Source organism: Grammomys surdaster, unplaced genomic scaffold, assembly GCF_004785775.1.
Source record: "Grammomys surdaster isolate TR1022 unplaced genomic scaffold, NIH_TR_1.0 126391, whole genome shotgun sequence".
Lineage (NCBI taxonomy): Eukaryota > Metazoa > Chordata > Mammalia > Rodentia > Muridae > Grammomys > Grammomys surdaster.
In genome coordinates this window covers 4,922,416-4,947,954 of record NW_021621185.1, presented here as the reverse complement: position 1 = coordinate 4,947,954, position 25,539 = coordinate 4,922,416, and the positions used below count along the sequence as shown (strand labels likewise).

Genomic DNA, 25,539 nt, shown 5'->3' with positions numbered 1-25,539 from the left:
TTTAACCACAGCTAGGGTTGGCCCACAAATGACAAAAAACCTTTGAAGAGTCCCTTCCTTTGCTCTTACAGTGTCTTGAACTGGTCTCAAAGGGCAGCTATGAACTTAATCTTTATCCTGGTGTCTCTCAGTGCACTGGTGAAGAAGAGCGCTAAGAGCCCAACTGATGTTAGGTAACACAGCCCTAGAGTTCTGTGAGCTATGTGAAGACTGTGTATCATTTTACATTGTTTCACCTCAGCATTTAAATTCCTTAGTTTATTTGTTCAGATGTTATAGAATTATATTGTCGTTCCAACCTTTCTTTTGCTAAGTAAATTTTTCATTATAAAATTTGATGTAGTAGTCTATTGGTCTGCTTTTCTGCCTCGCCACTAGGATGCTGAGCCTCCGACAGATCGCTTGGCGAGGTAAAAACACGGGCAACAGGCTGCATGTCTGCCTTGCCGCTGGGAACAGAGTGCTGCTGAAATGTTGCTCAGGGAAGGCAGAATGCAGCCTAGGATAGGAGTCCAAATTTACGTTCTTCCAAGCAAGAAACAGTGAGATCTAGGATCGGTGCTGTGGCTCTCAAACTCCTGTGTGCCCAGATGCCTCTGGACACCAGGAGGAGTTGGAAATTGTAGTTCTCATCCTCCTGTGTCCCTTAGGACCATGAGGAGTTGAGAATGGGAGTCCACAGGCCCATGCCAAGCCCCCTTCCGACCCACCCCCCACCCCCGGACAGGCAGCATCCTGCTGAGCTCTGAGTGAATGCCAGAAATACAGAGAGGCTGGAAGAGAGCCTTCTATGGGACACTTAGGCCTGGCTCTGTATGACAAAGAACCCCCCCTCCCAGGTCCTTGATAAAGGAGGCAGTCCTTGTTTGTCCAAACTGTTTTATTCAGGGCGGATGAGGATGGATACCTCTTACTCAGGGTGGACCAGAGATTAAATATCTTTTGCAAGAAGGCATGCCCAGGGAGGGAAGCTCATTGGCTGAACACTCAGGGCCTATCTAGATGCCTCATTAACATGGAGAACTCGACTTTCCCATTCTACGTGTGCATTTATCACAGTCCTCTTAATGGGGTGTTGTGGTCACGTGTTCCAGGACTGGAACCTGGTTGGGAGATAGTTTGACCACCTACCATTCTCAATTATGAGATATATCGGGGCTCTGGACTCACTACAGCCTGAACAGTTCTTCTGTCTGGTGGCACTGCCCCACAGTAGTCTTATAGTGGAAGAATACAAGGATATTTTTCTTGATTTGATCATTTATTCAACAAGTGTCTTAGTTCTACTAGGTGCCAAAGACTTGATGTTTGAAAATCATCAAAGAATCAAAGAGCAAATATTTCTCTCCTTAAGCAGATTGTATTCTAGTGTGTAAAATGATGATGGTGGTGGTGGTGGTGGTGATGGTGGTGGTGGTTGTGATGATGATGATTTCACAGTATGGTAGATGGTATGATGATTCTTTTCATAAAAAGAGTGAAGATTAAATTGTGTTGGGAAAGAGAAAAATAGATGTGCAATTTAAATAGTGTGAAAATAGTCATCTTTGATGCAAGGCGAGAGATATGAAAGTGATAATAAAATCCCACCGGTTAGGTAATTTTAAGACTTGAAAACTTAAACATACTTGAAACATGTTTGTTCCACATGTTACTACTTGGCAAGAGATTGCAGGTAAGAGAAAGTCAAAGATTCTCTTGATCTCTCTGTCTCATTAGCTGGGAACAGCATTTCCCTACTGCCTTCTCTTTCTTACCTACCTGGAGCAAATGGATGTCAACACTTCGGTCTTGGTCTAGCAGTAACAAGAATATGGATTACTTTGAGAATTTGCTTTTGAGAGACTTAGAGCAACACCTAACATAATGTTTTGTCTTTTATTGGTTCTTAGAAACACGAGTTCACACAGTGCGCCTTGGGGTTGCCTTTGACTCACTCAATCACACATTCAGATGAAAGTGACTTCCTTTCTGGATGCTCTTCATTATCTTAGCATGACTTAAAAGTAGAACTTCCTGTTTCTTCCAGATTCTGTTCCTGGCGTCTGCATACGCAAGTCCCCACCTCAGCGAGGAGAGCTGTTCTGCTGTGGCTGCAGTAGCACACTACCTGTATCTTTGCCAGTTTAGCTGGATGCTCATTCAGGTTGGTAGCTCATTCCCTGTCCACGGCTCCCCTCCAGTGACCTTAGGAGAGGTCTTGGTACCAGATATTCTCTGTACTGAAATATAAATAATCCACTGTAGCCATCACAGCTGTCCCAGGGAGCAGATGTAATAATACCTCTAGTAACTATGCAACTCCAGAGAGCAGAGTGTGGAGAAATGAGGCAAATCTAGTAAGACTGAAAACCAAAAGGTAGTAGAAGAAGCTTGGAATATGGGCCCTGTGGAAGAAGATTTTTGAATCATTTTCTCTGAATCATCAAAGAATTTGTTCAAGAAAAAGAATGATGTGATTAGACCTAGATTTAGAGATAACTCTATTTGTGTGTAATTGGAGGTAGGAAAGAGTTTCTGGAGAAAGCCAGCTACTAGTGTGAGTTGTACCAGGAGGAGGGAGGATGCTCCTACTAAACAGAATTGTCAGTAGATACAAAGTAAACAGCATGGTTGTTTGTTGTTTGTTAGTTCAGAACTTTAGCATATGGACGTGGAGGTGGATTGTCAGACATGCAGGAGGTGGAAGCCCTGTTCCCCATATTTGCTATGAATGGCTGATGCACAGAAGAAAAGACTTCCCAGTCATTAGCAACAGAGGCTGCCGTGGTGTGCTCACACAGGAGGACAGTCATGAAGTAGGGCTCTGGCCTTGCCACTTTCTACACACCTCAATAAATGATTCCCTCTCTCCAGGGAAAGGCTCTGAAGCTGCACAGGGGATGATAATTTCTAACTCCTGAAAAAGTGCTTTGTAAAACTTGCAGCACCTCTAATCATAGAAAATATGCCGTTTTCTATAATATCTCTGTCAATGGGCTTAAAAATAAGTCTAAGCCATAGATATAAAACTGAAACATCTCCTGAAATTAGAATAAATGTGTTACATTTTTTTCTGATAGCAAGATTACTTTAGGAGTTGCTGTAAGCTGATGTTTTTAAGTACAAGAGTATGTAGGTTGTTATCTGTCTGCCTGGACTGATTCTGCAGTGGTATGCTGAAGGTCTTTGTCCCTGTCCCTAACATATCCTGAGTTTTTAATTAATGATTTAGATGAAAACACAGGAAACAGCTTATCAGATTTGAAGATATTCGGAGATAACAGGATATTTACAACAGGAAGCTGCTTGCGTTAAGACGCAAGGTGGAACCAACAGAGAAAACCTGTAGTCAGAGATTACATACCATGTGAACTATATCAGTGATGAAACATAATATAAACATGATATAAATGGCTGAGAATTTTACTTTATGATAAGCGCAGTGGTAATGTAAAGTGTGAGCAGAAGTTCACACAGTGCAGGTTCCATTTAACAGTATGAAGGCAGCTGTGCCTCCATCGTAACCTACCCTGCACTGGCATCGGACGCACACAGGAACCACACTCACAGTTCATGTGAGCATGTGAGCATTCAGAAGGTGGTAGCTTGGAACGAGTGTGGGGAGACACTTCTGTGTACAATATCAGGAGACATGCTGTAGCAGAGAAAAGCTGGACCAGATATCTGCATTTGGAAGAACCAGAGCAAATGGATCAAATAATAGGAAATGAAAAAGCCATTCAATGCAGGAGTAATACTCTGGGAGTTGAAGAGACTATTCCCAGAAGCATAGTGATCAAATCACCAAAGTACATTCAAACAGAAACGTATTTCCAGTGGAGTCCCTCTTTTGGTGGATATTAACCAAAGTTAGTGAGGATCAGCTTACTCCATATCTGCTTTTCTGGTCAGCAAGAAAGCCTAACTGTGTCTGATGATTACTGAGTAGACTAATTATATTTGTATGTGGCTCATGATTTAGGAAAATGGTTGCAAATGGCAGAGAAATGTAATACGTTTCAGATGGTACACCACACATCCTTCATGGTTTGTGGTGTGACCACAGGGGAAAAATCCAATAACTTCTCAATTTTAGGTACGTTACTTCTAATAAATGATTTTGCGGCCAGAGGTTGTTATTTTACCAAACTACACTTTCCATTTATAAAATGCCATATGCTAAAACCATTTTTTTAAAAACCTAAGTCTATCTTTAAAAGGACTAGTCCAATCCTATGAGTCAAATTTGATTAAAACCTTGAAAGAGCACATAAAACCTTGAAACAAATATACATGCAGGCAAAACACCAACACACATAAAATAAATGAAAAATTTAAAAACCATGAAAGAATATCAACACTGGATTCTACTTCATATTTTTTTAGTAATACAGGAAGGAATCAGATGTTATATATGAGTAACATAGGACTGAGTTAATCATTCATTTTTAATCATTGGGTTAAGAGCACCAGAGTTATCAGTGTGGGCAGGCAAGATCGCTCAGTGGGCAAATGCTTGCTGGCAATACAGAAAACCTGAGTTCAATGACCAGGACCCAGATGCTGGAAGGAGAGAACTGACCAGTAAGTTGTTCTCCGACTTCCACACATGTACTGTGGCACACGTGCACTTGCATATATCCACAGATTAACACACACATAATAAAGATAATAAAGATGTCTTTAAAACAAACATTCTGAGGTAACAAACCATTGATTTTTGGTTGTTTTTTTTTGGGGGGTTGTTTGTTGGGTTTTTTTTTTGCATCATATTTTCAGTGTTTTGATAAATACTTAATGGCCTCGCTTTACTTTGCTACAAGCTTTCAACCCTGTTATAGGGAAGTGAGAGTATAGTTACATTGTCGGGAGAAACCTCTTATTGATAAACAAGTTATATAACTTGCCTGAGCCTATCTTGCACACCAGGTTAGCATTACACCAGCTTTGAAAACTGTGAAAATATGAAACTAATCCATGCAGGAAGCTGGCCCTGTGCCTGGCCTAGAGTATATACATGCACATTCACGTATAGTGCCGCTGAGGCTAACACAGTTGGCTAAAATAGCAGAGATTTTGAACTGTGATATCTAGTTTCCCAATATAATCCATATCTTTTTATGAAGAGAGAGTGTGTTTGATATGTGGAAGGAAGCGTGATTGTAAGAGAGGCACACAATGGCTTCAAGACCTCAGCAAGGAGAATCTGTGGCCTCTTGGAGTGCATGCCTACTCAGCACAGGCGGCAAGCTCATGGTGGGAATGTAGACGCAGCAAAGTTTGCTTATTTGGTATGAAACAAACAACTCACAAGTTCCCTGTTTGGTCAAGGATAACTGACCTTCCCCTCTGTTTGGGCTTCATGTAAGATCACTCTGTGTGAACACTGATATCATTTCCTACTTCCCTAAGACACCAGGGTCATGTTTACTGTAAGTTAGATTGACAGTGAGAATCTAGAATGTTGGAATATCTTTCTTCGCTGTTGCTGACTAGTTGCTTCCGTTTTCTTTTATTTTGGAGACAGCATGTCCTAATATAAAACAAAAGCACTTAGATGATGTCAAATCAAAGAGTACATCTCTTTCTTGCTATTTTGCTTATTTGTCACTTTTCTTTTGCTTTTTCCTTAATGCCGTGCTCAAAGGTAAACACTGCTAATAGTTTCCTGTGTATGCCTCTACAAAGACCCTATGAATAGACAAATATTTATGAATCCATAAACAAGGACACATGTGCATCCTTGTGATTGTTTACACTTCTTATGTGAATGTATGTACATATTTATGTTTAGAAATCTTTATTTTCACAATGGCCAGCTCTTTTCTATGCTACAATACAGTGATTCTGTAATTGGTTTTGTAGTCTCTAATTCTGGTTAATAGTAGTTCATTTTTTTGTATATAAAATATATTTGTTTGCTTAGAGAATATCCATAGAATAAATTCTTTAAAATTATGCCTTTATTATGAATTGTGACAAAAGGCATACTTATAATTGGATTATCAGATTGTGGATTAATTGAAGTATGATGTAAACTGTGATTGTTTACAATATCTATATGCAGTAGAGGTAAATGGAAATATAACTTGTCTTGTGTATTCACTTGGCTCAGTTTTTTGGTCGTTAGAGTCACCATGTTAACCACTGTAGGGCAATCTGATTTGATTACAAAAGGCATGAGGGTTTTGCCTTGACTCTGAAATGTCTTTCTCTCATTTCTAACATTGCAGCTTAATTCAAAGTTCATTGTTTTAATGTGAAAGTACAGTTTCTTTGAAGAATGTATTCTTAAATTGATAGAATAGGCTAGAAATCACTGTAACTTACATGTGAGCATTCATATCATGTACTTTGATTTCTCCATATAGCCTGACTATGAAGAAGCAGACAGGCTCTTGGTAAAGAGTACAGGAACATAGCAACAGGAAGGAAAATGCTAAAATTAGCCATGGTTTTCCTTTGTCATTGATTTAATTTGACAAGACTTCAAAAAGTATCAAAGACTGATAATTACTGAGATAAAAATGATGTACCCAGGAAACACTGAATTACCAAGCCTCAAAAAGCACTGCCGTTCTTTTAAAGCAATACATAATAAGAGAGAGGAAGCAGAGGGAGTAAGGACATGTGGGAACATTTCTTAGATTTGTATCTGAAATGAATGATTAAGAGCATATAGCGATAGAATTAGTAGCATGTATAATGTAGATTAAATTCAATACTACAAATCAGCTCACAGATTCTAGTGGAACAATTAATAATCAAGAATTATACAGCAGCCTGGATACAGTCTTTGTTCAGATGAAATTTGTGGAGTTCAAATAGCCTATTTAGCCTAAAATAAGTGGAATTTCTCCTTTACATCTTACTAGCATATTAATGTACTTGGAAATGTACTTTTTTTGTGTGTCTTGTTTACTTCCTTCCTATGAGGAGGGGAGAACAGCAACAGAAAGAGAATGATGAGAGGGAGAGAGAGAGAAAAGAGAGACAGACAAACAGACAGACAGAGAAGGAAAGACAGACAGAGACAGAAAGCACTAAAATGCAATACAACATTTTTCTGAATTACATTAGAAGAATGTACAGTAACTCATGAGGTTAAATTCATGTTTCGTATTTAACCATCAAGTCTTCTACCTTTTTTTGGAGCAAGTTTTTAAGTATATGCCCGAGAGAGAGAGAGAGAGAGAGAGAGAGAGAGAGAGAGAGAGAGAGAGAGAGAGAGACAGAGACAGAGAGAGAGAGAGAGAGAGACAGAGAGAGAGAGAAAGAGAGAGAGAGAAAGAGAGAGAGAGAAAGTTGTTAATGAATACTGAGATCATGAAAATGGTAAGTGTATCTATAGGCTCACTCACTCAGCCAAAGCTGTGAGTGCAGTTTGTCTGTCTTTGTCTGTCTGTCTTCTCTGCAGTCACCTTTCCTCTCTAGACTGTGCTTGGGGCATGGCTGTTACACAGTTCATATTTCCCTTTATTTTCATGAACAATTTAGATGATCATGGGGTTACAAGGTGAGTCAGTGAAAGGGACTGGTCCAGACAGCACCAGGCTTCTATCTCTGACCAAACCAGCTATGAGCAGCTGAGCAGGGCCATGTGGCACATGGAGCTGCTGAACCAATACTGTGTATGATTGGGAGAGGTGAGAGACAGAGCTTAGGAAGGGGGGTTCATGACCAAGGCATGAGTACCAAAATATGCCTACCTAAGTATATTTAAATAAAATTTAAAGTCATATGTAAGGACACACACCTTTAATTTCAATACTTGGGAGGTAGAGGCAGGAGGATGAGGAGTCCATGTTCATCACTGGCTGTGTAGTGGGTTTAAGATCAACCTGCACTACACTAGACCCTGTCTCCAAAAGCCCTCCACTGGGGCTGGGGAGGTAGATGGCTCGGTGCTTAAGGGTATCTGTTGCTTTTGCAGAAGACCATAGTTCTGAACTTGGGACCCAGTAACTCCAACTTCAGTGGATCAAGGCCTCTTCAGGCATACATACACATCTACACACACACATACACACACACACACACACACACACACACACAAATAAATAAATAAATAAAAATAAAAAATAATCTTTTTAAAACATGTTAAAATAACTTTATAAACAAATAAATGAAATTCAGGACAGTTTAAATAAATAAAATTCAGGAAAGCTAGAGACAATCTTCCATGTGGACCACATGTCTGTCTAGAACAATTAAAGCATTTTAATATAGCACTTCCATTCTGCAATGTTAAAAATGGTACATAATAGGAGATGCTCCCTTCAGAGTATATTTCAGTGATGATCCTGTTAAGAAGGCATTTGCATTTTTTCAAACCTGCAAAAGTTTATACCATTTAGAGCTGCTTTCTTGAATCGGGTCATTGAGAATCCAGCCACACTGCGTGCACACAGCAAGGATGAACCTAGAAAATACCTCATCTTCTCATCTTTCTCTCAGCTGTGTCTGTGACAAATGTGGCTGAAATGTCACTGGAAGGTTCAGTTACCCTAACTGTGAAATCATCCTGTGCAAAAGCAGACATTTAGAAAATATCCAAGTTTTGACACCCAGACGCTTGGCTTTCTGCAGTGCTAGTATGCCTCACTATGAGAATGTCCATAGGCACACTCTAATAGAAACAACTGGTGCTTCTGTAGTGATCTTTAGGTAGGTTGGGTGACTTTTCATCCTCTAGTAGCCAGCACTGACTACCTTAGCATTCAGCACACAGTACTCAGCACACAGCACTCAGCATACTGCACTCAGCACTCAGCACAGTCTGCCAGCTTGAGTCTACACCCTATGCTAAGAGTAGAAGGAGGTAGAGGTTGGGAATAACACAACAAGCTTCGGGCTTAATCACTTTTAATCACTTTTAATAGGAGTCAGAACAAATTTGCATAAGCAACAATTCAAAACATGCTTTATAATTACAGATATATGCAGATGTGCATAAAGATAAGGAAATAAATTCAAAGACAAAAATCTCCAAGGAACCAAATATTTTTATTCTTCCCAAGTTTAGCATAGTATAATCCCTCAAGGCTGAAATGGTCCAGATAGGATCTTGCTCAGAAGCCTCAGTAAACAGTGTCTAAAAGCCTTCCCCCAAGCATGAAGACATGCTTATTTTTTACTTCGAAAGGGCTTACACTGTATGGTGACTGGTTTGGGGAATAAGTTTCCTAGTGGTGAATGTGTCCTCAGCACTTGGCATGCGCTTGTCCTCCTTCCCAGTCACTGTGTGTGCATAAGGAAGCAGAGCCTATACAAGGCTGCCACTCTCCCAGCTTATCCCCCCTCGTGCCACACGTGTGTGAGATGCATTTATGCCCACTTTCCACCATATTAACTTGAGGAGGATGAATTTTTCAGAGAGTAGATATTATGGTATATAATGGGACAGCCCATGTCATTACTGTACTAAATGACAGCTAAGCAAGGCTTAGTTTAACAGGGGGGATTGAAAGAAGACAGAAAACATGACTTCTAGGTTTGATTTTGGCATGTGTTTGATGTGGTATTTGGAGCCAGTAATGGCATTGACATGCTTTACTTTCCTTATTCCATCTAACTAATCTGTTCCTGTAGCTTCCTCCTATACACTGGTCTCTGTATACTTTTATCTTAAGAATTCAAAGTCATGTGATATGGTTTTAATAGAAGATAAATGTTTCTCTTACTTATTGGATGGTGCCTTGTTAGAATCTATGGTTCAGGATAGTGAATACCTCCCAGTCTGTTTCAACGCTCCATCTTTAGTGGCTGCCCTGATATCTGATACTTACTAAGTTCTTGGTAAATATTAGCGAAGTGAATGAGCAAGAAAGCACAGACAAAACAAAATAGATCATCGTCTTTCACGACTGGGGCATGTTTGCATTTTTTCCATTCATAGTCACATTGTGGTTTTGATTCTTCACTGCACAACTGTCCCCGAACACACACACACACACACACACACACACACACAACACACACACACACACACACACACACACACACACACACACACACGAGATAGAGCCTGGTCCGCCTCATGGGAATCTCTACCCACTAGAGCAGTGGCTGGTCCTCCCATGTATTAGGTGTCAAAAACAGCCCATAGCCATCGATTTCTTTATTCTCATCATTAATTTGTTCACCTTGAAAGATGGTTTGGATGACGGTGTTTGTCTTCTCAGAGTCAGAGCTACAAGAAAGTCTCAGCAGATAATGACCAAGTTCAAGGCAGAACAAAATAGGGAAGAGGAAAAGAACAATGTTTCCTTATGATCTTAGTGTGGTGGTAATGTTTTAAAACAGTGCACCCAATCTTGCTTGATTTTACGGGGCCGCCATGTTCCTGCCTAGGCTAAGCCTGAGGTCACGAGCAGCAGCAGTGTATTCTCACAGCTGCTCAGCTCAGGCTACTGGCTCAGGCAAGCCAGAAGTACCAGAGCTGGTACCCATGAGATGCCAGCGTGGGAAGTGGCTCTGCCAATCTTCCACACTATCTCCACAAGGCGGAGCTCAGCCCAGACCATCTCGCCGCCCACGTGCTACCCGGTAGAAATGAGACTTTAATGGTTAAAGATTATCCAATAGCTTTATATATTTGGTAAAACTCAATAACAAGAAGCCCACACAATTAGAGGTGTAACCCAATATTACCTAGATATTATAACTTAGGCTGCTAGAGACACGTATACACCTGCAGTCATTTTCCTCTCTCTCATACTTTCCCCCTAGCTCCTCCTCTTCCTTCTCTTCTTCTTCTCCTTACTCCTCCCACCTTAGCTCCTCCCAATATGCCACTACATCCCAGAGTTGTTTTTCATAATGCCCTGATATGAAATAAAGGAATGTTTTAGCTAAAACAAAAATCCAACTCAAACGGTTTCAACTGAGCTGGTCTTTTCCCATTGTTAACTAAATGAGTCTGTAGTCTACACCAGTTGAGTCGTGTCCTGTGCCATTAATGCGTAGCCTGGCCGTCTTGTTTCCCTCCCTAGTCTGTGAACTTCTGGTATGTGCTGGTGGTGAATGATGAGCACACGGAGAGGCGGTGCCTGCTCTTCTGCCTTCTCAGCTGGGGGCTTCCATCTTTCGTGGTGATTCTCCTCATAGTTATTTTGAGAGGAATCTATCATCGAAGCATGCCGCAGATCTATGGACTCATTCATGGTGACCTGTGAGTATGTCCAGGCAGCCCACTGCCTTCCTAGTTCTTTTGTACTTTTACTGAAGAAAAAAAAAAGGAACTGTTTCCTCTCCTCACTAACGGTAGGCTCGGGCAGAATGTGAAGTCTAAGTGCAGACATTCCAGGAGATTGTTGCCTTCCTGGTGCACCATCTGGGGCTGCGCTTTCCTTACTCATTTATTCTTTAAATGTAAACCATTGCCTCTGGAGAAGCCCAGTTTTCTCTGGTGAGAGGTTTTAAATAGCCAATAGTAGATTGCATTTTAGTCTTCCAGTTTGTCCAGATTGGACATTTGTGTGTGACATGTCAAATGACGTGAAACTTGATAATGAATCAGTGGGGAATTCTGGTGTTGAGCTCACGTGGAAAAGATAAAGCCCATTTGATGTCTTCTCGATGAAGCTGTGCATCATCCTTTGAATTAGACTGTGCTCACGGTACCATCTTGGTGTCTAAGTCTACAGAACCTTCAGGTGGCAGGTTTGGGAGTTCATCTGCAGAGAACACAATACATGTTTAGTTTCATAAAAAAATTGCAATTGTAATTTCTTGAATTAAGTATCCACAGGACTCAGTGTTAAACTATGCAAAGATCTTAATCTTCAAGCTTGAAGTCTTTTTTAAGTTTACTTAAAACAAACAAACAAATGAACAAAAAGTTGGCATGAATTCGCAAAAGGTTTATAAACATCAAAAGAAACTTCAAAAAACTGCATTAAAGAATAAATTTGTATCACATTTGGGAAGATGTTCACTTCTTTTGTTTAGATTGTTACTGAAAGTTTTTCAGTAGTCAGATGCTTCTTCAACTCAGAAGGAAGTGAAGGAGCATTGATTGGACAAATTTGAAAGGCATGATGGTAAAATCCAAGGATCGTTTATAAAGACACATTGGTGTTTTCTCTGTGAGAAAAAAAGAGAAGAAAAAAAGATCTTAAATTTTACCGTTGGCTTGAGTCTTGACCCAGAGATTAATCCTTTGTTCTAGCTGCTTCCACACATTTGGGGATGTCTGCTGCTTCTGCCTGTGGAGTAATATTACTTACAGAGTTCTGTATTCCTTTAAAACAAGAAAGCACCAATCATCACATACAGCATATACTGAATAAGGGATGGTGTGGCGCATTACAGGTCCATACAAAGCCAGTGAGACATGGAGGGAGTGGGGGTGAGATGGCTGAGAAGGTGTAGATCCAGGGAATAGTTACTCTTTCACCATGAATGCTCAGCCCAACACTCCAGCCCCAATTCCATGTGCTCCGTGCATTAAACACACTAAAGAAGAACGAGGGTATAGCATGGGGGAATGGAGGAGAACACAGTTACATCACTGGGCAAAGCATTTGCAGCATTGTCCTAGTTTGTTGTTCTGCACACGAGACATCATCAACAGGAACAGGAGATAGTGATGGAGCCAAAGAGACAGGGACAGGAGAGTCTGACAGAGCCAAAGACACAGCGAACCCATCTTTGAAATGCCACACTTGAAGTTCTGACTCTGCTCCAGTGGAGAAGTGTTTTGAAACTAACCTCCCTGGTCAGGTTGCAACCAGTCCTTCTAGTTGCAAGTTTGACTTATGACCTTGAATATTGCAGATTTCTACCCAAACAGCCTCGTGGTCCTTCCCAGTAATACTCTCCCCTTTGTGTGGATTGTAGAGCTGAGAGCAGAGCAAGGGTGGATTTTGCCTCTTGCTTGTGCCTTAACAGAAAGAAGAGATTCTCTTTTATAGCTCAGCACTACTAACTAAGGAATTCTGAAGCAATCAAATTTTAGCAACACAATAAAATGTTGTAGTCATGCATATTTTCTACTCTTATTAGAGGAAAGTGATTTATAATAATGCTATTTTTAAAAAATACAAAAAAAATTCTGCTGTTGTATGTCTTCAGTGGAGCTAAGAGAGTAGTGGGCATCATTGTTCCTATGTTGCCTAAATACCAAATATACAGTCAGACGGTGTATTTATAATGAACGTGGCAGCAAGACGGTGTTTCTCCTAGGCATTCTTGCTAACCCTTTGTAATCTTAAGTTGAAATACTTCACACACACACACACACACACACACACAGGAACACACACAGTGAACCTAATATATTGCTGCTTTGAGGACCACTTAGCCCCTTTTACTGAAAAAAAAATCCACAAAAACACTCTTGTGATTATAAAGCTTAACCCTCTCGCTTGCTCAAATGAAAATTAGAGAAAAAGCAACATTTGAAATAGGAAATAACCTACTCTCAAGCTCAGGAAAACAGTGTTACCTGTTATTTCTTCAAAGGTTTTTGTGACAATATCAGTTACTTAATAGCTGTGGAAGTTGAGAGATAAAGCTCTGTGTAAGCAGAAGGCATTCTAACATCATGTTGCTTCTGAACAGTTAAACACTTGATATGTACTTGTTACTAATGTGCAAGAAGGTGTTCCACACATTCACAGCCATGACACAAATGCTGCCACATACGCAGCCAGTGGCAAACCATGTGACTCAAGTTCAAATGTGCAGACATGCACTGCTGTGCTATTTATATCTATAATTATTTTATTTTTTCATTGAGTGAAAAGGAACCTCTTAAACCAATTATGTTACGGTATTGGATTTTATTCATGTAAATCCTAGAAGAAAGCAAAGAGTGTCTTTTAAAAATCACCATAAACACAGTTCGCTATTAAATTTTGATGTGCAAGTTAATTTTTAAGGTTTCTACATGATTCTTTGTTAAACACAAAGGGATTGTGAGTCAAGAGATGGTGGGGGCTGGGGCTGGTGACAGCTCCTGTTATGAACTCCTTGGCAGGCAGGACTTGTTTGGGGAAGGGTTTAGTAATGCATTATATACCTTCCTAGCCTTGACGAATGTGAACCATAACAGCGAAGCTCGTGGTCCAAGAAGCTCTCTTGATGCTTCTAAAATGATTGTCAGAGAATTACTGCACAGGATGTCTGAAAGAACGTTCTCTTAAAATTCGAATCTTCTCAAGCTAAAAAACATAAAATAAAAATAAATAAAGAAATAAAAATAAACCTGCTGTCTGCCAGCAGCTCAATAGTAGTAAGAGGCCCACTAACCTCTCTGGCTGGCTTTAATAGTTAGAATTAGTAGACCCAAAGTGGATAACCTTTATACTGTAATTTCTTTTCTCCCTAATTCACATACAACTTTCCTCTTCATCACCAAACTCAAATTTTAAAGAATTGTTTTCCAATAGAGCTACAGTCTCAACCTAAGGGCAGACACGAGTTCTTATTTGTATTAAGGTATTGCAAGCCTGCATCATCACATCAGCATGCTGCCTTGAAGGGTTCTGGTAGAAACTTATTGTGTGAAATGCATGATGTTACCTTCTCAACAGCGATGGCTTGGTCATTATGAACTGCTTTCTTGTGAGGAGATTTTTGTAATTAAACGTCTAAGGCTTTAGTATGTGAAAGCTCTTAGTTCTCTAGCAGTTTGTCAAATTGAAGGTCATGTTGATTTCATTAAAAAGACACCTGATGTCCAATGTCTTTCTTAGAATGTTAGAAGACAGCATGTGTGAAACCATCCACACCTAACGTCTTTCTAAGCAGGGTTGCTTGTAATTAACATTGTATTTTCTTTAAAGTATCTCACTATTCGTATTTTCTTTCTAGTTTTAAGAATGTGGTAATTTGTCAACTCCCCATGAATTTTCCACCTCATCTAGCCAAGCACATGTTTCCGTTTATAAGCTCCCGCGATCTCTTCTTTCCGTTCTTTTTATTCATAGCATTATCCCCCACTTCTCTGTCCTGAGCAAGCGTTATTAGTCAGGGAGACTGGAGTACTTACTGAGGCTTCTCCTGCTGTTGGGACACCAGGTGCAATTTTCTTTTTGGATATCGCTTTGCATCTTCTTAAGTTACTCTCCAAGGAAGCAGAAAATACCTCAAGGGAAAATTTCTAAATATTTTGGTAATTTCTTTGCACCTACTTTCTTGTGGTATTGTGTTGTAATCTTTTTCTTTTACATTCATTGTGGGGGTGGAGGTTATGTGTACACATGTATACGTGTAGGTGTGCACACAAGCAAGCCATGGCTTGCAAATGAAGGTCAGAGACCAATGTTACAGGACTCAGTTCTCTCTTTCATCATCTGGGTCCTGGGGATTGAATTCACTTGGTTGGATTTAGAGGTCATTTACCTGCTGGGCCAGCTCACTGGCCCATAGTGTGTTCTTACAAGTTCTCTTTCCTAAAGGGCTTTTTTGGGTCTTTTGAGTCACTAAACCACCTCTACCCCATCAGTCCCACGTCTATCCTAAATCCACAGCTGCTTCCCATTAGGAATTAGTGAATGGTCTTGAGGGAGAATGTGTTGTGCAGAATACAGGGTTCATCTAAGGGAACTAACTCTTCTTCACAAGATGCTGGGGTCTCAAGCCTTTGCTTCCAGGGCCTTCAAGCACTACTTTTTTTTTTGTTCCATTTTGATTAATTTTAATCCGTGTTTTCTAGTTGCCCCTGTTGGGAAGATGACTATTATACAAGGTATTTTATTTGGCTAGTTAGGATTTTTAAGATAGATTCTATGGAGTGTGTGTGTGTGTGTGTGTGTGTGTGTGTGTGTGTGTGTGTGTGTATAGATGCAAAGTTAACCAATATCTAGAATTTAAAAAATGAACTAATAGAAATGCAGGTTAAATCTATGTGGAGATTTTTTTTTTTCAACTCATACCAACCAGAGCAGCTATCGTCAAGGAAGCAATAAGAATAAATGTTGCTAAGGCTGAGAGAGAAAGGGAACCCTTTTGCATTGTCAGCAGAAATATAAATTAGTTCAGTGACAATGAAAGCTAGTTTGGAGGTTTCTCAAAACTTAAGACTAGAATTGACCATGTTATCCGTTTACCTTACCCCTGCATATCTCCCAGAAGGATGACAGCAGCACGCAGGGGCACTAATGGCCTGCCTCTACTATTGCTGCCCCATTCACAGCAGCCGTGTCATAGGATCAAGCAAGTACCTATCATCAGATGAACAGATGAAGCAAATGAGCTATGTTAGCAGAACGGAATATTACTCATCTGTGAAGAATGAATCAGGCCATTTCCAGAAAACTGGTAGAACTAGGAATTGGGATTTTCCAGTGAAAACTTGACACAGACAAGAGTCACATGCTTTCTCTCACAGTAGAAACTAGTGGTGAAGGTTCAGGAAGAATGGAGACTACTGAAGGAGCAGAAAGGAATGAAGACAAGGGGATGGTGGATATGTGGGAGTGGCACAATTATGTAAACACATTATATCTACCTGTGAAAATGTGATAATGAAGCCCATTATTTTGTATGAGACACACACACATACATATAGCTATAGATTAGATATAGATTAGATATAGATTAGATACAGATACAGATATAGATAATATAGATACACACACACACACACACACACACACACACATATGGCTGTGAACTTGAAGCTCTGTCTCTTTTTGCCCACATTCTACAAGCAGGAAATGTTTTCCAGTCCAACTCTTAATTCATAGCTTTTCCTAGTGTGTGTTGTATATTAATCTTCTCCTGTTTACCACTATGGCTGTGCTTCACCCTCTCTTATCTTTGGTGTGCCAAGTTTCCTAACACACTTCCTTATTCGTCACTTTTTCATGTTGTAATAGTCACCAAATTGTTGATGTTTTAATCCCAGCGTGTGCCTTTCAGAACTTTTCTGGTCATGGTTCAGCATGTCACCACCACTGGACACTGCTGCTGATCCACTTTCTGAGATCACTGCTTGAAACCATCCTCCTTCGTTACCCTTTACAGATAAGTGTGTGTCACATTCTTTAATGTTTATATATTTTGTAACTCAAATTATTTTCCTTTACTTAGAACATCAGTATTTTTCTTCATCAGAGTGACAACTTAAATACCAACTTTCTGAATACCTATCCTCAGAGTGAAACATACCTCCTCTAGTCTGTATAGGAGACTGAGTAGATTCATTCTCATTCATGAATCTTGTGACAGTGTCAATGATACTATACTAAAACTTCTTGTTTGTGTCAGCTTGGCAACTTGAGACTCAATCTGGACATCACTGCATAATCACAGATACATAATGGTTGGATGAACTCATGAATGTGATGGGTTTGACTTTTCCTTGAGTGAAAAGAGCTGAACTAGGAAAAAGAAACTATTTAACACGCCAATGCAAATTCATACAAATGAGAATTCAGCAAAAATTTTCATGCTCTCTCTCTACATAATTAATCTCCCTCCATATCCATCACCTTTTCCCTCATCTTCTCTGTAGCCCCTCTCTTTCTTGCCTGGTATTCCCTGCCTAAGTCAATAATAATTAGTTTAAGAAACTGTGATATACCTGGAGGCCATCAAACAGTGCTAAATATCTAAACATTTTTAATGCCACAGGAGTCACCAAATCTTGTAAGAAATTAATTTTTCTTTGTGCATAAAAGATCAAAGTCTAACTTGGCATGACTAATGAATTTGTGAAGCTAAGTTAACTCACACAATCTCATTTGGAGAAAAGCCCAAAGAGCTATAAAGTTGTAAATGTGCTTTTCTTCCATAGCACAGAGAAGGTAACACACGCTTATACTTGATTCTTTGCCATTGAATCAAATGATTCTGTGGCTTTCTGGGGAAACACACTCTACTCACAGTTATTAGAAGAATATTCACCCCCCTGCTACAGTTTATGGTGGATTGGTGCTTAACTCAGAAGTGGCAAAAGCAAATAAATCCCCCTTGGGTTATGGCCATTGACTACATCAGCATCTGGAGGTGGTCTCAGTTAAGTGGCTGATGCTAGGTGCCTTTAGAAGTCAGCATCTATTTTTCTTAGGTTAGCTTTTTGGTTACTACAGGTAAAAGAAAACAAACTGAAGGAAAATATACAAAATATTAGAACGGATTCAGAGCCATGAAAAGAATATGGTCTTGTGGGTAGTGTTTAATGGTTGTTAACTAAACAGGCTCTAGAATCACTTTGGAGGCAAACTTTTACCATGCTTGTAAGATATTACCAACTTTTGATTGACTGAGGCAGAAGTATTCATGTTGAATGTAGGAGGTACCATTCTATGGGCAGGGATCCCAGACCAAACACAAAAGAATGCAGTGTAAGTGTCCGTCTCGCTTTGCTTCCTGACTGTGAATGCACATATAGATGGAGATGGAAGCCTCAAGCTCCTGTCACCATGACTCTCACACAACAATAGACTGTACTCTGAGCCCAAATAAACTGTTCTTTAATGTGATTCTGTCACTCTCAGTATATTATGTCACAGCAACAAAAATAAGGAATACAGTCTCAAAAAAAAAGTAAGGAATGCAGTCTCAAAAAAGTAAGGAATACAGTCTCAAAATGAGAATTAGATATTAATCTGGGACCCAACTCATGTGAAAACTTGTGGATAGAGTGATCGAGAACAAGTTTCAAATGTACGCCATTTATAGATGAAGATGACATCATTTGTCTTGATTTTTTCTTATATTTTTCCTTTAAAATATTTTATTAATTGAGAATTTTATACAATTTATTTTGATCATATTCACTCCCCAAGTCAAACTCCTACCAGATTCACCCCAACGTCCCTGCCCTCAAGACTTCACATTCTTACCCTTAAAAAGAAAAAAGAAAAAAACCTTCAGATATAATTTAGCTTCCCAAAGACTCTTGGGTGTGCTGCCTGCTTTAGAGAGAGATCAGCCTAATAAAGGTCATAATAGTAAAGACAACCAACTCTCCCCTCCCAGCAGCTATCACATGCAAATAGCTCCTCATGTGAGCATAACATTTCATAACCAGTTCACCCTTTCTGTAATAGGATTTGGCCTGGCCTGACCTTGTGCAGGTCTTGTGAATTCTGTCAATATCACAGTGAGTTCGTAATTCCATGTCCTGTATTGTGTCCAGAAAACATTTTTTCCTTCTAGTTATTCACTGCTTCTGACTCTTAAAATCTTTTGGCTTCCTCTTCTGTTTTGATACCTGGGCCTGCATGGAGGTAAGTGTGGAGGTGGCACAGGCATTCCGCTTAGAGTTGAACACTACATAATCTTATTTTCTTTACATTGACAAATTATGGGTCTGCATGTTGACTACCATGTTCTGCAAGAAGAAGCTTCTCTAATGAGGGTTGAGCAATGCACCAATCTATGGGTATAATGATATCATTAAAAGTTGTTTTACTACTATGTCCATTCGCCACAATAATAGGTAGATTCTCAACTGGGACCTTGGACCTGGCACCTGTACAGCCATGGGTTCTTAGTTTCAATATTTCTTCCTCTAATCAATCATCAAGAGCCTAACATGTTAACAAATATCAATAATAGCAAAACTGATGTAAGAATGGTGATAAACTGTTTGTGATTTCAAAGTGCTTGCTTTTTCTCTTTGGTGACAGTTCACATCCAATAAATATTTCTTCAGTTATGATTATGTTCAGAGTTCTTAGAAGTCCAGTTTCATGATCTACTTTAGATTCTTTTAACAAATCTTGGTTCTTACCTACTCCCATTGTCCTGCCCTGAACTGAATTATCCACCTTACAAATTGTTCAGTTTCCAGAAACAATCTAATTTTTCTAACACCATTAAGAAAAATGTTATTATCATAGAGTATATATCTTCATGTTCTAAATTAGAACTAAGTAGTAGCAATTGTTCTCTATAGGAAATATGATACCTTATGATAATATTTTTAAATGCTTATAAATGCAGGAAGCCTGTTTTACTTGTTGTTTAAGGGTTAAAAAGAGCAACTATACATCTAAGAAGAGGAATGATGTCAGCACTTCTTGACAGATTGCTGGCCTAGGGGGTGTACTGTTACCTTTGAGTGCATGCACACACACGTGCACATGCACACACAGAGAACTTTACTAGCATTTCCCAAGCATTCAGATGCTAAAGAGAAATTGTGTCTCCTATAATGTTCTTCAGTATGTTGTTTGTAGTTGTCAAGAAGATGACAACCCAAGGAAAATTGTGGCTATTTTCCAAACTTGTTCAGTATAAGCTAGTTAATAAAGTATGAGTCCAGATACTGGTGTATCTGGGGCAGCAAGAACCCTCTGGAACATAAGAGTTGGGAGCATCTAGCTTGTTTTCCTGAAGATCCAGGGATACTCTTGAAGCACAGCATGTTTTAGAGCACTGTTCAATGACCTGTTAGCTTCTTGAACTACTCACTTGTAAACATGCTGTGCATCAGATTTTGTACATCTGCATCTCATTCCATTCTGCTAATGCTCAGGGTGTTTCAGACAGTTTCACAATCTCAGTCCCTGGGAAGCAACCTGAGCTTCTCAGACTACCCCTCTATCTCCCTGAGACACACCCACCTACACTCTTGACTTGTGTCCTTCTGGCTACTCTTAGTTTCTGGATCCTGCTCTTTACAACTGCAACCTGTACAACAGGAACTCTATAAAAGACTACATCCTGTCTTACGTCACAGCACTGTGGACAAATGTTCACTCATTTTGATTGAACTCCTTTATATTTTGTGTAACAGAAAGGTCATTGATTCTGTTTGCAAATTATTTATCCTTTATAATATTCTTTTATGGAGTGTTATTGACTTCCTGGGAATTTTTCATGATACAACTTTATCATTTTCAACTATACATGGACTTTCCCTCTTAGTTGATTTCTATTGTATGATTTCATTGGCTAATACCTGTAGTTCACTCAGTAAAAGCATAGCACCATTCTCAGCACATTCTTTATTTAGTAGCTGTGACTATAATATTTTCTGCCTTACACAAGATACTAATTTTATAATAAGATATGCATATGGTATTCATTTGATGAATATGTCTTCAAGGTGATTGAGATATATGGTAAAATTGTCTTGTGTCTTATCTAAGTCCACATTGGTAGAACTGGAATATCATTCAAATACCCAATTCTCAGTGATCGGAATCTATGGATTAGTCCATATGACTATAAAATAAAGCAAGTAAATAAAAGGAAGAAGTGTCTTTTAAGTCCTGTATTCTTGAATGTTTTATTGTTAATGAAAGTTGAATTTGTGAAAGCATTTTTGCCAACTTTGAAGGCAATCATATGATTTGTTTCATATACATTAATGTGGAGTGTGATGATATTAAATAAAGCCACTATAAATACCAAATAAAATCCTTCTTCGTAAACTGCTTTTATACAAAATTTAACTTGCATTCACAAGACAACACTGAAGACAAAGGAATTAAGAAATTTTTTCGATTAAATCCTTTATTTATTTCCTTTAGTTTGTAGACATTTGAGACAGCAAATATTAAAATGTCTGTTGTAATTTTTGGGTGTTGTATAGTATCTTCCTCATATGTGATAGGATTATTTTTATTTATTATTTATTTCCCTTAGTATTTCTGATTTGCTACTCTCAAGTAATTTTGGTCTGTAGCCTTCTTTCATGATGCTGCCCTCCTTCTTTTAATAACAACGTTTTGCACTTTATTAAAGTACTTGAGACTTTCTTCTCTTCTATAGAACATGGATACCATTCCTCTTGAGACCATTTGCGCCAATAACCTTTGTGGAGCCTTTTACAACTTTTCCTAGCTCTGTTCAATTCAGTCCCTTTAAACTTTCTGAATCAAGCTGGAACCATTTTGTTAGCCTGTATTCACCTAGAAACAAATATATTTCTTGCAGATGTTGTTCAGTCTTGAGCAGAGGACTGAGAACAGAAGTAGAAGACTCATCCTTTATAAGAGGATCATGAACATATTTTCCATTAAGTGACCCCATGAGAGTGACCTGGCTTAGCTAACGTTGGAGAAGAATGAGGAAGTTCCTTATTAGTGGACAAGAGCTGTGGCTGTAAATAATTTGATAGCATTTGATAGTCTCGAAATTCATCTAGAGTATAGTCTTCAGAATCAAGTTTGTGTAACTTCCAAGGCCTTTGTACTCTACAGCTCTGTTCCAGTGATAGTGTGGTATAGAAGGCACTAGCACAGTGGTTCTAATGTGTGGGTCACAAGCCCTTTGGGTGTGGAAAGGCCCTTTCAAATGGGTCACATATCAACTATCATACATATTAGATATTGAAATTAAAACTCTCAACAGTAGCAAAACTACAGTTATGATTTTCAACAAGATCACTCTATGATTGAAGTCACAACAACATGAGGAACTGTATTAAAGGATCACAGCATTAGGAAGGTGGAGAAGCACTGTGGGAGCAAGGTAATGCAGAGAGTGGAAGTTGTCACAAGAAGACAAACATGAGAGTAACTTGTGATTGAGTTAACATTCCAATCACATCAGGTTACTTATCGAGAATAATAGCTAAAGAAATCCTCCTTCATTTGTTCTCTGCATTGAATACTTCTTCCCTGAATACGTTTTTAAAACACAGACTCGCAAGTAATCCAGGTTGGCCTGAAACCTACTGTGCAGCTGAGGATAATCTTGAACTTGCAGATCCTCCTGAGTGCTGTGATTCAAGCTTTGGGCAGTACTAGCTTCACAGAACACTTTGTATATGATGCCAGGCAAACTGATCCTACAACATCCTGCATTTAGGTAAAGATTAGGTACCACTTTGTAATCATTCCATGTCCAGGACCCTGCTCTATACAGAAGATAGCATCATTATTGAACAGAAATACTTATTTAATCTTTATGGTTAATTGACATTTACAAATAAATTTCAATGTCAAGATTTAAGTCTGAAATTCTCTCCACTTTCTAGCATTCAATAGGCTCATTAGCAAGATCAACCATGTGTTGGTATTAAGGGAATTAAATGGATATTTCAGAGCAACTTTTGCTAAATATTTATCAAGATGTGATTGTAAAGTTTCTTTTGTTAAACTAAGCGGCTGTCCATTGTTTAACAGAGTTTTGAAGGTAGATAAACAGAAGTCAAATCCTGACTCTATCACCTGTGTGTTTGAAGGTCTCTATCTATGGAACAGGTATGATAGAACTGTCAGGAGACTGCTGCAGACTACGTGGTGTGGTGTATGCTGGGAAAATGGGTGCTTAGTGCCTGGCACAGAAGAGGGAATAATGGTTGAAGACTGGCCATGGGAGTCTGTGATGCGTATCTGGCATGTAGTAGTAGTTGTATGGAATTCATCAGACACAAGTTAAACACATTGTATGGATTCCTAAGGAGTAGCTTTCTGGTTTAATTTCTGCGATTATTTTGAAACTTTAATGATATCATATTTAGCCTTTTCTCTTGCAAGAATCTGTTATTTGAATTGGAAACCTAGTCTGATGTTTCTGAAACTCAGAAGTTTCCATCAACTTAAGTTGGAGTTCACTTTAATCATAAATGAGAAGGGGAAATGCATTTAAATTTTCAGTATTTACTTGTACTATCTTAGTTCAGTGGTGTAAGCATCTACAAACATTCAGATTTTTCTATAAAATACCACAGTACTATTTTGCAATTTGCTTTTTATTTACTAAACTATTTTCTGTATTAAAAGGTATTTATCATATAACGTTCTGTTGTATTTTTAAGATCAGTTCCTTTATAATTTTTGATATTTCCATTTTTTATAACATGGTAATGATCATTTTTTATGTTTTAGCCCACTTTTAATTACTACTAGAAAACACTCAAGTAGAATAACTTTACAAATAAGAGATGCTTGTGTCTCCCACAGTTTTGGAGAGTCCAGGGCATGAAAGTGTAATGTGTAGCTCTGGTGATGCCCTTTAGGCTACATCATATTGTGATGATAGTAGCACAGGTACACAGAGGAATTCACTGAGCCCTCACACAGAAGGCAGAAGCAAGTGCAGTTTCCCACTGATGCTTCTATGTGCTTGAGAAATGGAAGCAGGCTAATCTGCCTCTTGGGCCAAGGAGTGCAAAACAGATCTGAGCAATGAAAGGAAACACCATCTCAAAAACAAAATAAAAAATAACAAAAGGCAGTAAAGGACCAGCGGTCCCACAATCCTTCTGTGTATATGTCCCGAGGTAACCTAAGGACTCTGAACTAGGACCTACCTCTCACCACCACCCTCGGGACCAAGCTACCGATACCTATACCCTTTGGAGAGAGACATACCTAATCTATAACTAATTACAGCAATTATATGCATAATATTTATTGTACTCTATAGTATATATTTGTTTTACTGTTGAAAAGGGGATGTTATCAAGATGGTTTTCTAAAGAATGAACCTCTTACAGTTAAATCATTAATTATGACAAAGCCTCTGTCCTCACATTGCTGTGAATCTGACATATTTCTAAATAATTACCATTTAAATATATTTTTATCAATTACATTTTTTAGTTCCTTAAATGTCTGACTATGTTTCAGAGATCACACTAAGTGCATATTCTTGATTATCTTAATGTAATCCTGTGAATTTAAGTAATTTTGCATTGATTTATTTAGCATTTTCATTTCTTCCTTTAATAAATTATTCAGCCCTGTGGTTTAGTTTTTCTTGTTGGTTTCCAAATATTTGAAACTTTAGAAATTTGAAAATTATTTTGATTTCTTTTCGTGTTCCTTTTTTCTATTATTAGAAGTAAGGTGATAGGATATATTAGGACTATTTTTTCTTAAACTTTTATTTCTTATTGACATATCTTTTAAAAGAAATTTATATTTTACTATATAAGATGAACTATCAAACTATTTTAAAGAGCTATTTTGTGTGCTTATTAAATTTTCTATCTGCAAGGATAGCACAGTTAACATGTTGAAAATATTTAAATTGGTTTCCCTGAGGTCAAAATGAAGAAACTATGTGTTACCTAACAATCTCAGCCTGTGTTCCTTTCTAATTATCTAGAGGCAGTATCAAGAAGACTAGTGGTTGCTTTTTCTTTCAACGTACTAGTTACATAGGTGTTTGCAATACCAAGTGGAATAGAGGATTACACAACAAGCAGTTGTGAACTCCAAACATAACGAAAGGGATGTTTGTGGGGTTGCATATCAGCTGATTTTCGTTAACAGTTTTACGCATAAAATGAGAAGCTTAGTCATTTTCGTTTTCAGGAACTCACCATTAGACAGTATTTTGCAATCAGAGACTCTCGTTTGGAAAACTGAAAATGCGCATGTAACCACAAATGTTCAAGTGCGTATCATTTAAGAAGCAAAGGGGTTGTTTACACAGGAAGTTCTGCTCTAAACATCTGTAATGCAAAAGGAGATGCACACAAATGCAAACAGTTTGCCAAGCAGGATATGATTAATTCAAGCATAGTGCCGCCGCTGAGTCAGAGGGTCCCCGACTGCACATGTGGGGTCTCTATCTGCTTTGTAGCTGCTCAGGGGTCAGCAGTAGCCTGAGCTCCTTCTGACAGCATGCCATGCTCTTGCCTACGAATCAGTATTTGTTTTAGAAATTGTTGAAGGAAGAGGATGTAATTTT

General features: G+C 38.7%; 1 protein-coding gene across 1 annotated transcript in view; it reads left to right on the top strand.

The window, feature by feature from the left end:
• The window catches only part of Adgrv1 (adhesion G protein-coupled receptor V1), a 543,344-nt gene that overhangs the window by 376,124 nt on the left and 141,681 nt on the right, over positions 1–25,539 (top strand). The window contains exons 84-85 of the mRNA XM_028760109.1: positions 2,030–2,146; positions 10,977–11,155. Of these exons, the coding sequence (XP_028615942.1) occupies positions 2,030–2,146; positions 10,977–11,155 (296 nt within the window). The remainder of the gene's footprint in view (positions 1–2,029; positions 2,147–10,976; positions 11,156–25,539) is intronic.